This window comes from Pelophylax lessonae (genome assembly GCF_965119305.1).
Source record: "Pelophylax lessonae genome assembly, chromosome: 3".
NCBI classification, from domain to species: Eukaryota; Metazoa; Chordata; class Amphibia; order Anura; family Ranidae; genus Pelophylax; species Pelophylax lessonae.
Window position 1 is genome coordinate 336,507,840 of NC_138770.1, and position 16,222 is coordinate 336,524,061.

At 36.3% G+C, this 16,222-nt stretch overlaps 1 protein-coding gene across 3 annotated transcripts in view; it reads right to left on the reverse strand.

Moving 5' to 3' along the window:
* The window catches only part of KHDRBS2 (KH RNA binding domain containing, signal transduction associated 2), a 362,102-nt gene that overhangs the window by 201,634 nt on the left and 144,246 nt on the right, over positions 1–16,222 (reverse strand). For all 3 annotated transcript variants that reach the window (XR_014225082.1, XR_014225083.1, XM_082252045.1), the window contains one exon: positions 1,945–2,061. Coding sequence is in view for 1 of the 3 variants with exons in the window: in XM_082252045.1 (XP_082108171.1) it covers positions 1,945–2,061 (117 nt within the window). In the remaining 2 variants the exon portion in view is untranslated. The remainder of the gene's footprint in view (positions 1–1,944; positions 2,062–16,222) is intronic.

The following is a 16,222-nucleotide window of genomic DNA, read 5'->3' on the forward strand; positions in this document are numbered from 1 at the left end:
CTATTTTGCAGTCTGATTAGATTGTTGCCTGCATTTTCCACCATATGTGATAATTTTACACTTTGGGAATCACCTTTCCTGGGGTAAAGAGACATGCAAGCTTCAGGAGGATGCATTAAGAAGCTTAAGACAGCAGGGACTTTTCAAACTGACATGTTTATTATAAAAAAGGTTGCAGGCAAAACAAATCTAACAGAAAATAAATCCCAGCACATCAGGTGCTAGCTAAACAGATAAAGGAACCTCACTATTGTTTGTGGGCCAGACACAGCAGACCGCAAAACACCAGTTGTTCCCCAGTTCAGAACCCCACATTTGCTACAGATCTTCCTATTTATCTCATTTGCAGCAATGATTAAAGGCCTATGGGTACAAAACCCATTCTGGTGCAGAACCAAACCTAAGTGGCATAACACGATGCACACATGAATACTTTACATAATCACCTACCCTAATTCCTCATATACATGACAAAAGGAGGAGAAATATAGAAATATACCTTCCTTCCCCTCAATGATCTCTCCTTTCAGTGTACATAATGTACTGTATATATATATATATATATATATATATATATATATATTTATAGATAGATAGATAGATTACAAATAAATAAATATATATATATATATATATATATTACAGTGTATATATATATTACAGTGTATATATATATTACAGTGTATATAAATATAGCACAAAAATACTAAGGAGATTAATGCGTAATTGAACCGCGTGTTTTCACAGTACGCCAACACGACACCTGCAATTTTACTATAATAACACCATTTGAAAATACAGAATAAAACTGTTTACATTCTAAAAGAGATGCCTACTGGGCAATATCATTACATTATTACTCAAATGTATTCTAGTTTAGTATAACATCTCCAGGGAATATTTCACACTGCAGGCAGTAAAGACATGTGTTCATCCCTAGAAATTAGAAAGGGATCCATTTTATAACAGACAAAATATTCCACTGTAAAAACTGTAATGCAGTATCAAGTAGTAATGTTACTTGCTTTTATCCATAAATTCTAGAGATGAATAATACTTAAAAATATATACAAGAAAAAAGATTGCTTCTCTAACTAAAAAATACTTGACTTATCCATGCACAGGTTTATGATCAAACATTTAATTTTCATTAATTTACTAAGGATACTGGAAAGTCTTACATTACTGCATTCCTTTCAACAGCAAGGCATGTTCATTTTGAATAATGCAAATGATTATAAATATTATGTCTTTTTGCAGAAAGTTTAAGTTGAAGAAGTGCTTTGCCTTTCAGCTGTTCCCCACTGTGGCAAAGTGACCTACCGATACACTGATACCAGAATTTTTGTGATGCAAATTATATTTAAGCTGCTCAATATGAGTTTTAAAGAGTCAAGACAGGGAATTCCATGTGTGACTTCACAAGTGGGGTAACTTACCTATAGGGTTTTTACTTGTGTATAGTCCTTTTAGAGTAAAAATTTGAATAAATCCGCCATTCTAAATGTACTCAACTAAAGTGGGTCAACTAAAGTAAGATGTACAGTCTAAGTATATATCTTCAAAACCATAAGGACCTTTTTAAAAACATACACATTTGTGCCACATAAAAAAACTGCAAGTTTACATGATAGCCATACACTTAACAAAATAACATACTGTATATGTTGCCTTACTAATACCCAGACATTCTCATGCAGCCACACACAGAACCTTAATCAATTATTAAAAAAAAAATATATATATATATATACAGTATATATATATACTGTATAAACATATCAGACGAGCTTTAGTAATTATTCGTACATTTTTTTCCACAGTAGCTAAACATATATTAGCTTTTGACAATTTAATGCAATAATACACCATTTTTTTCATCATTATAAAGTATTATTTTAACACATAACTTTTACACTAAACTTACTACGAAATCACAATTACCTTTGACTTGTCTCTCATTGAGCCTTTTCCCAAAATGGACATTTTTGCACTAGTTTCTTCTTGTAATCGCTTTAAGGAGTTTCCTCTTGGTCCAAGTAACTTGCCCACAAAATTAAACTGAAAATCAAAGATTATTGTTAGAAATGTGTAACAATGGGTAACATTGAACAGATAAAGTGTATAAATTATCAAAGCACCTCAATATGTGTCTAGTAGTGGTTTGAGTAACTAGGAAACACAGTGACTTTGATATTAAGATATGAGTTTAGAACAAATGGTCTCTCTACCACGTGTAGTAGGTAAACTACCCTAGAGAATGACATACATTCTCATTTCATGAATGGTATTTTACATTGACATTAAAGAAGATTTTCAGGCCAGTTGCACAATTTAGTGACAATCAAAAGCAAAGCTTTTTTTACCTGCTTTTTGTTTTGTGCAAGAGAAATAAAGCTTTGTGATGTTTTGGCACTGTGGATTAATTTGTTTCAAAAAGCATGTTTTTTACTCCACACTTATTACATGCCAGAAAACTTTATTTGACAGTGAACCTGTTGATCCTGCCGGTGAAGTCATCCACTTGTGATGGTGTGGCAGTGATCCTCCACAGCTCCTGAATTTAGAGCACGATTGCCACTCTTACGTAGATTATGCTTGCTTGCACAACAGTGGAATGAGATGATGTTATAGGGGACATGGCTGTCATCATTGTCACTGCTGATTTATCAGCCTGTAGTTTATTAATTAGAACATGGCTACCGCTAGTCCTACCCATCTGCTTTTTGGATTGACAGTACTAAAACCTTCCCACTGTGATCTGTACTGTCTGGGAGAGAGAGCAAGTGAGAACCAAATGAAAAAGGATCTGGGTCAACAAAGCAAAGGTAAAGGAAGTTTATTGTTTACCTTACGAGGCTTGTGCATCAACAGTGAATCAATAGTAACTAGTAACTGGACTTGGTACTTTTTTGATTGTCATAAAGGAAGTTTTAGTTCTGCTGATCTAACCCGACAAAATGTTTTGCTTCTATGATAATCTGCACGTTGTATCAGCATTACTACACTTGATAAATGTAATGCTTATTTTTTGTTACAAACAAAGCCAAATTAAGCATCTAATTCTAAATGAAAAGATTTAGATGCACAGTAATGATCAATATTTACACAGCACCCACTCCACTAAAAACATGTACTAATTACCTTTAAATGGTAACTTTGCCCTTGAACACCAACAAGGTAAACCTATGACATCTTCTAGATCAGTGTTTCTCAACATATTTCAGTCAAAGCACCCTTTAAAATTCTGCACAATCCCAAGGCAACCCATTCTTAAATCTAAAAAAATAAACAAAACATTTTACATAATGTAGCAACATCCCCAAAGGTAGGACACCCAACATTAGAGGTGATTTTTTCTTCCAAAGCAAACACACCTTTGCACTGACTAGTATTTTTTTTTTATTACATATACAGCACTGTCAATTTACATATATAACTTGTACATTTACATCAGTCCCTGCCCTCAAGGAGCTTACAATCTAAGGTCCCAAACTAACATTCATACACATATTAGGGCCAATTAACCTACCAGAATGCGTTTGGGGTGTGTGAGGAAACCCACACAAGCACAGGGAGAACATGCAGGCTCCAGGCAGGTAGTGCTGTGGTTGGGACTCAAACCAATGACCCTAGTGCTGCTAGGTGGAAGCGCCAACCACTGTGCTGCCCACCATTTTCCAATGTTTTTATTCTCCCTCAGTTTCTTTTCTTTCTTTAGTTAATGTGACCCCAGTGCTGATGGGGAGGTTCAGGGAAAGGGCAAACAAGGATGCTGTGCAATGGCGCAACATCCTAGGTATTAATCAATGATGTCATGGGTTGTTAGGGTGGTGACAGATAGAAGGTTGTCATGGTGCACAATGAAAGCCTGTGGCTTTGTGTAACTAAAAGGCAGGCTTGATCCACCCACTGACTTGTATACACTTTTTAGGCATTTAGCCAAGGCAGCCCAGAAGAAGCATAAATACATCCTGGTTGTAAAGGACTGTTCTAGATGAAGAAGAAGAATAGAAGACTGAATTATCATCTACAAAACCCAACTAAAGCAATTTGTTCACATGCATGTGACATTTCTAAAATTGCATTGCATTATGTTTCAGTATTTCATTTTCTTTGGTCACCAATGACCTGTCACTGATGTTAGGCTGGCCATACATGTTCAATATTCTTGTACAATTTTATTTTAGATTTACCTTAAACTATGTAGTGCAAGGGCCTGCCTAATTGGATACAATTGAACGCTGTTTAGTTTTGACTTCATATTATATGTTTTTTGGTAAATCTAAAAGAAAATTGTATAAGAGGATTGAACATGAATGGCCAGTCTTAATCTTCGCTCTTTTGATGGAAAAGGTTTCACTGAAAACAAAGATGAATTTCCAACTTCAATGTTTTGCACACATAAAAAGTGAACACCTACATAAAACCATCCATTCGTTGCATGCTCAGTTTGCCAAAAGTCCAATTAGATTCAGGCAGGTATTGCTTGGAGGCAAATCAAGAATCATTTTGTTGTATTTCATATTGCATTCCACCTAATGGTATATACAGTATTTAATTTTTATTTCAGGTACTTATGTAACGCTGTCAATTTATGCAGCCCTTTACATATACATTGCACATTCACATCAGTCCCTGCCCTCAAGTAGCTTACAATCTAAGGTCTCTAACTCCAAATCATACATACATAGTAGGGCCAATTTTATACAGGATCCAATTAACCTACCAGCATGTCTTTGGAGTGTGGGAGGAAACCGGAATACCTGGAGGAAACCCACGCAGGCACAGGGAGAACATGCAAACTCCAGGCAGGTAGTGTCGTGGTTGGGATTCGAACCAGTGACCCTCTTGCTGTTAGGTGAAGGTGCTAATCACTACACCACTGTGCCGCCCAATAGTATATTGATATATATATATATAATAGTATAAATATATATATAGTATATTTTACACAATCTATTATGTTAATGTTTTTATTATCATTTCCATTTCCCTTTTCTGCAGTCAGCTATAGTTTTAAAAAATAAATTATTTTTTTTCCTTTTTTTTCTTTTCCTAGATTCTCCTAGAAGTATATTCTCTCTGGTCCTCTACCCCGTCCTTCATCTCCTCACAAAAACTTTGATGTCACTGCAGAGGGAGGAGCAAGGGGGATTACTACAGAGTTTCACTTAAATGACAGCTCTGAGACTGGGGAGTCATTTCAAAGAGGGCATTGCCCAGCAGCTTTCTCAAGGCTTTTGGATGTCCACACAAGGGAGGCTTTCACAGGTAAATAACATGCCTAAAACATGTTAAATGCACATATATTCTAATAGGAAAATTGTTGTTAAATGAATGGTCTGGTGACAGAGCAGTTCTAAGGTTTGCTAAAATTATTTTACTATACATATAGTAGACATACAGGGGATTGGTGTTTAATTTTACAAGGTCCACCAACACAGTGAAATGGTATGCTACCAGCTCAGATTGTGTCAGGAGAGTTACTACTGATGTTAACAGAAAAATGTTAACAGATAAAGAAGAAGCAGAGAGAGAGAAAATGGCAAGATTAAGCATGGAACTTTAAAGCTAACATACACTTTCCTCATTCATAGCAATGACAACTACTTTGCTTTGGTCCCCACCTCCCAAGCAGCATATATCTTTCCTTCATTTCCTTGTTACTGTGTCCCGCACCAGGAGCTAAAGAAAATATCCAGCAATCATGGCTATGGAGAAGCATGAGACTCATTGCATGTGAAAGTTTTGGACCATGGTTGGTATCTAACACAGGATATTCCTTCACTACTGATGGCTGAATAGAGTTATGGCAGAGTAGAACAAAGGTAAATGTATGCTGTTTGGGAGCATTAAATTAAAGTAAATCTGTTGCTTTGCCCTACATGGGCAAATCAGACATTCACTTTAAAATGCTTGATTACGGCAACAAAAAACAGAGCTAATCTAGACAGACAATTTCCACTCTCCTACCCAAAATTCTTGGGACATGTTCTCATTTAGGAAATGCAAGCAGATATGCAAAACATTTTTCTAAAATAGAACATTAACATTGTGCTAAGCTCTGTATTTACATTTTACCAGAAGAAAAATACATTTTACTAATAATATCTGATTCTGTTCATGCAAAAAAAAAAAAAAAAGTAATTAAGAAACACTATTACAAAACCTTTCCATTATCCTGGCCTTGGGCCACTGAAGAACATGCATTTACAATACAGAAATGAAGTCAAAGTCTGTGCCTAACATAACGAGTGAATGGATTAAAGTTTTAAAAGGCTTAATTTTTAATGAAATGAGACAAAAGCATAACACACCTGTGGTTTATGGCATAAGGTTATCTTAATATGAATGGTTTGTGCATTAAGAACCACAGGATAAACTAAAGTAAGAGCCATGACACTTAGAGAGCCTCTAAATAATTGCAATATTGGTGGGATGTTTTTTTAAACAAAAAAGGTGAGAAAGACTAAAGAGGAACTAAGTAGAAGAGACTGTTGGTCAGCACACACACAGTTAATTATTTATACACCTGCTAGGAACAATGGTAGATTATAATGCAAGTCTTGGGCTTACTTATGGAATTCCACTTAAGAAAACCGCCCAGTGTATGAATGTAGTATTTTTCCCTTTTGCTTTTTGTGATTTTGTAGGAAACAATGGGCTGTAGTCCGCCTGTCTGTGAGTCTCTCTTAGTGGTCTCTAAGCATGGATTGTACTCTCAACAATTTGCTGTTTGATCTCTCTCCAGTGGGGTGTGCTGGAGAGGTGTCTCTCTATGTTATGTTTCGCGACTCAGCCATTCAGCAGGCTTGGGGGGCCTGGGTAGCTGGCTTGGAAAGTATTAAATTGTATATTACAACACAAATTAAGGTTCAACATATGTATTTGTGTATACATTTAGTTTCTTTTTATGTCTTTATATTCCATGGCCAGTTGTTTGGCCATGCCCCCAGCCCTGATGTTGATTGGCAGAGGCTCCCAGTTGGGACCAACTGGAACCTAACTATCAAAACTGCTGACTTTGAAATGCATAAAGATGAGGGAAATACCACCCCCCCCATATGAAAAGTAAGCCGGTCCAGCCACCTGCCCACTATGTGACATAGGCCCATCTGACCACTGTGTGATGTAGCCTGGCCACTGGCCAACTCGCTGTTTGTGACAGGCAATGTACATTTCTGCTGTGTGTGTGTGTGTGTGTGTGGGTAAGTTCAACACCTTAGTAAATAGATATACCGCCTAATCTGTAGTGAAGAGCGATGTGAAGGAGCTGTGAAATAATGTGACTGCTAAATAGAGGATAAAAAATAAAAATAACTACATTTTCTAATGAAAATAAATGTCATTTGACCCATATAATACTATTTTTTGCATTAAAATGGCTTTTTAATGACATGCTTAAAAATATCTTAGACACTTTCTGGCCTCCTTGGCTTCTTTTGGATGAGGGTGTTTCTGTGAGAACTGTGTTTCTCCCAGGTCTTTTGACTAAGGGATTGTAGTGCTGCAGAAACCCCCCCCCCCCCCTTCAGGGAGAAAACCCCTAAAGATGCTGGTTGCTAATTATGTCCTGTTTTACCTTACAAGAAGCAAGCTGTAACCGTCCCCTACAAAACAGAAGGTGGGTGATTGGTTGAGTGGAATGCATGCACCAACTTTCTATGTTGTCCTGCATTGGAACATAAAGATTGAGTTACAACTTGAACCTCAAGAAGTCACATACTAGGTTATAGCGTATTTACACTTTTGCAGTAAAATTTGAGAAAACCCCACTATAAGCTCTTTATGTGTTCCTATTCCCACAGCATGCCTAAAAATAAATTTTTAGAAGAAAAAACTTACCTCAGGTGAGGTACCAAGGCTGTCTCACGCCTGTCCCCATCTACATGCATTGCAAGACACCCGGCCTCTACACCATTACCCCTTTGTTAGGACACTTAGTTTTAAAATCTACAACATAGTTACAATTGATAATGAAAATCTGTGTGCACAGCACAGACAGGGTCGATTATGGCAAAGATAGCTGCCCAACCCCTCATGAACAAAGAGAACTACCCAGGATTTCCCTTACTTTAGAGAATTTAAAAAAGGTATGCTACAATTTTTAAATATTTTGTTAAGTTATGCTATGTGAATGGGGACATGTAACAGATATAACGTAGATGTTATCCCACTTTGGCTGCAAAAGTTGAAATACACTATAAGTGTCCAGTCAGCATAGCCCTGTGAAAGAGGAACCCAGATAGTTTATAACAATTTAAAGAAGATGAGAAAAAGTGTTCTGTGTAGAGAACCTTCAGATATACTATGATTCCTCCGCTCTCCTTCCTATTCTTTATGCACTAGTGCAATAAATCTGTGTAAGTTTAACTTTAAGGTGACTAGCAGCCATCTTTTTTTCATCCTCTAAAAATAATTAATCCCAAGATGTATGTGCCTAAAATCTTATTGCCAAATTTAGAGACTTAGGACATCTACAGTGTAGCTGTTAGCTGACTGAAGATCAACATTTATTGAAGATGAGTATTATTAATTTTACAAAAGCAAGAGGGGTTGGTGAAAAAAAATGTTTAAGCATTATTAAAGTGATGCTAAAGTCTTGTTTTTTTGTATAAAAATAACTAACATGTTATACTTACCTGCTCTATGCAGTAGTTTGGCAAAGAGCAGCCCAGATCTTCCTCTTCTCAGGTCCCTCATCAGTGCTCCTGGCCCCTCCCCTCCTGCCAGGTGTCCCCACAGCAAGCAGCTTGCTATGGGGGCCCCCAACCTGAGCAGCAGCTCCATGTGTTAATTTAGACATGGAGCCATGACTCCGCTCAGCCCCCTCTCTCTCGCCATGGGCTCACTGACTTTTATTGACAGTAATGGGATCTAATGGTGCCCATTGCTGTATCCAAGCCAATCAGAAGGGAGAGTCCTGTAAAGCTGAGTCTCTCGCTTAAATCACTGGATGGAGAAGAGGCTCAGGTAAGTATTAGGGGGGTTAAAGGGGGGCTGCTTCACACAGAAGGTTTTTTTTTTTTTATCTTAATAAATAGAATGCATTAAGATGAAAAAACCTTCTGCCTTTACAACCACATTAAGGTTAATCTATAAAGGTGCATGAATTCATGCACCAAGTTCATAAATAAAATTTCACATGGTCAGAGATTTTGTGAATAATTGGAGGTGATGTCTGGTTGTGTTCTTCATAGTGCCATGCAGCCATCCTTGTCTCCCTATGGTTTTCACACCCTTTCCAGCACACAATCATGAAGCATTGTGTCACAAGACACATATCCCAATATGAATTAACAGCAGCAGTACATGACTTATAAAATGATTCTGCCTAATGAGCTAGATAGATCTTTAGATGCATAGACATTTCTCATCTTGACAGATTCCTTGTTTTGCATATTAATCAACATCTTCAGACTTCACATAGTTACATAGCTTTATCCTCGTATTGGGGTGTTTCTCTACAGCAGAGACTGGAGCACTTGTCTGGATAGAAGAAAATGGATGGGGCAAAATACCATCTAATTATTGAGGAAAATTTGCTGCCAAAAAGTTGTCAATAGGAAGAAGGTTTACCTCCTAACATGACAATGACACAAAGCACACAGCATGGCCTAGTCACAGCCCAGGTTTAAACCACATTGAAAATCTGTGGAATAACTTGAAGACTGCAGTCCACAAACGGTCAACATCAAATGTAACTGCACATGAGCAGTTCTACAAAGAAGAGTGGGCAAATATTGCAAAATTAGTAGGGACATAACCCAACAGATTTCAGGCTGTAATTAAAGCAAAAGGTGGTTTAACAAAATACTAACATAAGGGAGGGGGGTGATCCTTTTTGCAACTCAATGATTCTGTTTTTGAATTTTGTTTATTTTTTTTCTGACCTGTTGGTGTTATGTCTTTCACTTGGATGTTATAAGCTGCACTAGTAAATACAGCTAGATAAAACAAAAAATTGTGTCTGTCTTCATTTCAGGCTGCAAAGTAACAAAATGTGATTATTTTAAAGGGAGTTATTCTTTTCTATACCCATTGTATATATACAGTATATTGTCTATCAATCAAAAGATAAGTGCAAAACTATCAAGACACTGAAAGAATCTTCAGTGTCAAGCTTCAGTATTCTACCACCAAGAGCACACAGTAGCAACTTACCAGAAATTCAGACCCCAAATAATTAGAGGGCAAATAAAGCATATTGGCACCAAGGTGCTCCAGCTGTAGTATGCAATGCATCTCGGCTTCTCTCAACTCCAAAGGTATCAGACCAGAAAGTAACCAGCATTAGAAATAAAGCAGGGGAACTCCAAAGTGTAGCATGTAATTTATACTATTTATTTATAAATGAGAAGTACTCACATATAGATGTAAAAGAAACAACATTTCAGCAAAACTATACACTGCTGCTTGATTGAGCAGACATGATGACATCACCACTAATCCCCACCGGATGCATTTTTTCACAACAGATGATATTCAGGGGCAACTAAATGATATGCTGGATGTGTATGGGGGTTTTTATATTATCGAAAATCCTGGGGAAAATTAAGGCTATGAGTTGTGATGGGTGTATTTGCTAAATGTATAAGACTGCATTGTAAGGTGTGCTGAGCTTTTTGGAGTAAATTGTGGGGTGACCCCTCCATAAACATGCCGTACATGACATACACCAGACTGCCTCCTTTTCTACACTGTGTTATTTACTCCTTACCATTCTGCTATAAAAGTCATACAATGATCATAGTATTGTCCCATTAATAGACAGAAGCTATTTGTACCACTAGGACTTACACATTTATTCAGTTCTACAAATAGGCACACTTTTGCTAATAAGTTATTGTTAAAGCACAGCTTTACCCAAAATACATTTCTCTTTTGTTTTGTGAAGTGGGTCAAATCTCAAATAGATCTTCTCTAAGAGCCTAGTCTAGAGATCCTATAACCAGTGTGGTTGCAATGTGATGAGATCCTAACTGAGAAACTAGACTAATTTATGTCTATAATCAAAATGTTTTCCCACATAGGGTACATTAGAAATCACTGTACCCAGTTGTGGAGTACACAGGGGTGGTGGTAATCTCTCTGTCATGTTCTTAGGCATAATAGATGATTTAGCATTCCCTACTACACCTACAAAAGATTTTAGCACTGTAATACACTGTTCCGTTCTTTTCCCATTCCCAGTAAATGTCTGTATTCAATATATCTTAGAACAAAATATTTTGTGCCATATTAGGCCATAAACTATGAAACATTTTTCCCTTTTCACTTGTAAAAGGTTTTAAAGTGCTGTGGCATGAAATGCCAAATCAATACTTCTTCCATTTGCAACTAAGAAAAGAACATGCCAATCTGTCATTTTTTGGCTTGTAAATATGTATGTTGTGTATATGCTTCTAAAATGATTTTCATCTCTCAGACCTATACAGTATTATCTTGCGATTCACTGTAAGCAGATTGCAATCCCAAATGACTTGCAAAATACAAGCAATCAATGTGAGAGCTTCTGCTAGCAGAATGGACTGTATCTCACAAAATATGAAAAGAAATGTAAATAAAGAGTTACAGAGAGCAATTTAAAATGAATAACTATATCAAATAAGCTGACAATAAGGCAATCTAGCTAAAAATGTTGTATTTTACAAAAAGTATTTTTACTTTATCTATGTACAGAACACTAGAAGAAAGTTGGGATTATGAAAGTCCTATATTTCTGATCTGTGATAGAAATGCTAACTTACTGTCACACAAATCTGTTAAAAAATGAATGTATATATTTTTTAAAAGGCAATAAGTTAGAGTAGTTATGATAAAAAGTACTTATATATTGCTAACAGGCTAATTAATAATTCCATGTAAATGGTATTATTAATGGTTGGGCAGTTGAATTTTTTAAACACAAGGAATCTGGGATAAAGCAGACTATCTCAGGCAGTGCTAAAGGGCTTTCCACACAACTACAGAACTGGAGTAGGCAGTCTCTTTAGAGGTACCAAATATAAAGGTCACAGATTTTTTTGTATGTAAAAAAGGTTTTGACGAAATAAATGCCCAAATATATGTATATATATATATATATATATAGGGAAAACCATTTTTTGTTCCCCTGCAGATTTTGTAAGTTTGCACACTTACAAAGAAATGAAGGGTCTATTATTTTTTATCATAGGTGAATTTTAAATGACAGAGACAGAATATCAACCAAAAATCCAGAACAAAAACACATAAAACAAATGTTATAAATTAAGTTGCAGTTCAGAGAGAAAAATAAGCATTTGATCCCCAAACAAAACCTGACTTAGTACTTGGTGGAGAAACTCTTTTTGGCAAGCACAGAGGTAAGATGTTTCTTTTAGTTGGTGACCCGGTTTGCACACATCTAAAGAGGGATTTTGGTCCACTTTTCTTTACAAATCTTCTCTAAATCCTTAAGGTTTCTTGGCAACTCAAAGTTTCAGTTCCCTCATTAAATTTACTATAGGATTAAGGTCTGGAGACGGACCAAGCGGCTCCGTGCTTCTTCTTGAGCCACTCCTTTGTTGCCTTGGCGGTATGTTTTGGGTCATTGTCATGCTGAAAGACCATCCATGACCGATCTTCTGTGTTCTGGATGAGGGAAGAAGGTTCTCATCCAATAATTTACAGTACATTGCCCTGTCAAATGAGGCAAAGAATTATGTTTCCACCTCCGTGCCTGACTGTGGGGATGGTGTTCTTAGGGTCATAGTAAACATCTTTCTTCCTCCAAACACGGCGAGTCAAGTTAATGCCAAAGAGCTCAATTATGGTCTCATCTGACCACAGCACTTTCTCCCAATCCTTCTCTGAATCATTTAGATGTTCATTGACATGACTTTACATGTGCATTCTTGAGGAGGGGGACTCGCCATGTTTGGAGGAAGAAAAATTCTTACTATGACCCTAAGAACACCCTACAGTCAAGCACGGAGGTGCAAACATGATGCTTTGGGGCTGTTTCTCTGCTAAATGTACAGACCGACTTCCCCATTGAGGGGCCAATGGACAGGGCCATGTATTGTAAAATCTTGAATTAGAACCTTCTTCCTTCAGCCAGAACACTGACGATGGGTCAATGATAGGGCTTCCAGCATGACAATGACCCAAAACATACTGCCAAGGCAACAAAGGAGTGGCTCAAGAAGAAGCACATTAAGATCATGGAGTGGCCTAACCAGTGTCTAGACCTTAATCTTATTGAAAATTTATGGAGGGAGCTGAAACTTTGAGTTGCCACGCGGCAGCCAAGAAACCTTAAAGATTTTGAGAAGATCTATAACGGAGAGTGGACCAAAATCCCTCCTGAGATCTGTGCAAACCTGGTCACTAACTACAAGAAATGCCTTACCTCTGTGCCTGCCAATAAGGGTTTCTCCAATAAGTCCTAAGTCATGTTTTGCTTGGGGATCAAATACTTATTTTACTCACTGAACTGCAACTAAATTTATAACATTTATATAATGTGTTTTTCTGGATTTTTGGTTGATATTCTGTCTCTATCATTTAAAATACACCTATGATAAAAAATTATAGACCCTTCATTTCTTTGTAAGTGAGCAAACTTACAAAATCTGCAGGGGATCAAATAATTATTTTCTCCACTGTATACTGTATATATTTATTTACACATTGTATTTTCATTAGGATCATGACCATCAGCTACAACAGCATTGCATGTAGATCTGTTGATGTGTTGGCTTAAAATTCATAATACCTTTTGAATTATTATATTTATGTTTATTTTATTTGGTACATGTTATTTTACAGGTATATTGTATATTATTTTGCTGTGGATGTTCTATTGTGAACAAGAGACTGGGTGTCAAGTTTGATTGACTGTCGTTTATACAGATAGATACATTGTTTATTTCCCCAATTCAATATATTTGCTAATGTGAGGAATTTTAAAGGCTCTGTGCTTAATTAACTTTTTTACTGGCACTGTAGGCACTAAGATATGAACTTGTGTATTTATCAGCATAGGCTTAGAATAGATAAAGTCTTTGTGTGCGCATGCACACATGAGGCCTGTGTGCAGTACCAAGTTTTGCAGGTAGGTTAGGTACAGCTGTCACCTGCAAGCCCTCGGTGGGTTAGAGTTTAGGAGAGATTATGTACACATTATTTAACATGGGTTAAGTACTCCTGGAACATCCTTAAATATGAATTAACATCTCCTGCCTGCCAATAAGTGAGGAGCACACTCTTTTCTGGCATATACTATAGTTACAAAATGTTACATTAATGCAAAATATTTAATTTTATATACAATTATGTTTTTTTTTTTACATATGAGCCTGTTAATTTGACAATCATATATTTTACAGAGTAACTTTTTTTTGTGTCTAATACTAGTAATTTATTGAATGAGATTGTGTGTCTTTATATGCTCAGGGCAAGATAAATTTCTTTGATGAACACAAGATGCTGCCAGATTTAATTTTTAATGATAGGGTTCAAGATTTAATGTCTGAACTTGTTTTGAATCTAACCCATTCCAAAATGCATGTATCAATCCTCTCTGCTCAAATGATAAAATCCCCTTTATTTTCCAGGCTCTGTTATTATCTTTATATGAAAGAGGATTCTATGTAGAGGGTAAACACCTCTTTTTTTAGAAGATTACTGTTTTCCCTAATACCTTTTAAATGCTTCTCTCTCTTCAGAGTCTTCAGAAAGAGAACCAAACTGCAGAGTCAAAACTACCTACTAAAAAATCTATAAAACTATTATGACAGCCATAGACAGAAGAGGACATGTAGATGTGAAGGCTTGATCTGACAGCCCTCCAGCATGTGTCTAGGCCAGTATTTTCATAATTATAGCTTTGCCAAACATTTAAGTGTATGCCTATGTAGAGGAGTAGGTATGTGGGAGTGGGAGTGGGAGAGTTTACAGCATAAGTTATAAACATCTGCTAACCTCTGAGGATATAATGATCAGACAAGGTTTTTAATTTGTCTGATCAATCGTTTCCCCTGTGGGTGGTCAGTTATCAGCTGTCGTTTGAACCAACAGACATGGGATTTTAGCCAAATTCAGCTAAAAATGTCCAGATCAGAAAACTGCTATCTCATGTTAATGTCTTTTGAATGTAGAAGAACCAGCCTTAACCTCACCACACTTTCCTAGTAGAAACATACTCACCAATCCAAAATGACCACTAAACCAATTAGTATAGTACAGTGCCAAAGATTTAGGCAGATGTGAACAATGCTGTAAATTAAGAATGCTTTCAGAAATAGAAGTAATAATAGTTTATTTTTATCAATTAACAAATTGGAAAGTAAATAAACAGAAGAGAAATCCAAACCAAATTAATATTTGGTTTGACTAACCTTTGGCTTCAAACCAGTATCAATTCTTCTATGTACACAGTACTTGTATCAAAACATTTTAGAGCACTAACCACAGATCTTCTGTGGATGTAGGCTGCCTCAGACCCTTCTGTCTCTTCATGTAATCCCAGACAGACAATAGTGTCAAGATAATTCTAACATTATACATTAATACATGTGTAAAAAAGAAAAATAATAATAAAACTTCACAAAAACACTTCAGCCAATGAAAATGAAACGTATGTATTCATGAAAAAACAATGAAAATATTTGAGTTAAAAATATTAATTTCTGCTTTTTAATAGACTTTTATACATTTAGGAAAAGGTAAAAATGTATGTAGTGCACTGAACTGATTAGTAGTCAGCCAAACAACCTCCTATTTATCCATTGCAGTAGGTTACATGTTGTGTTAGCATTAAGAAATGGATGAGCCACTGAATGAATAATGTACAAAGTTAAAAACCACTCAGCTCTTGAACAGCAGGAATAAAAATATGTAAGAAAGATGTACAGAAAAATAGGACACAGCAGTTGTTAAGTCTCATTTATGGGCACGTATAAATCTTATTGTTCAAAAGCCTCTCACACATATATATACAGTATAATATATATATTCTACTTCCCACCTTGATTGAAAATTTGTTTGATAGGATCAATTCACCCATGGTGATCAAGCAGGGGGCTGCTGAATCTTAACTGCATTAGTACACATAGACTAGTGCTTAACAACAAGTTGTATTAGTAAAATTCTGTTTATTGCTCAAAATGATTTAAAGTTATTACAGCTACAGTGAGATTGCATCCTGGAAGATTATGTCCAATCTAACAATATTCAATCCGTAAGCTAAAGA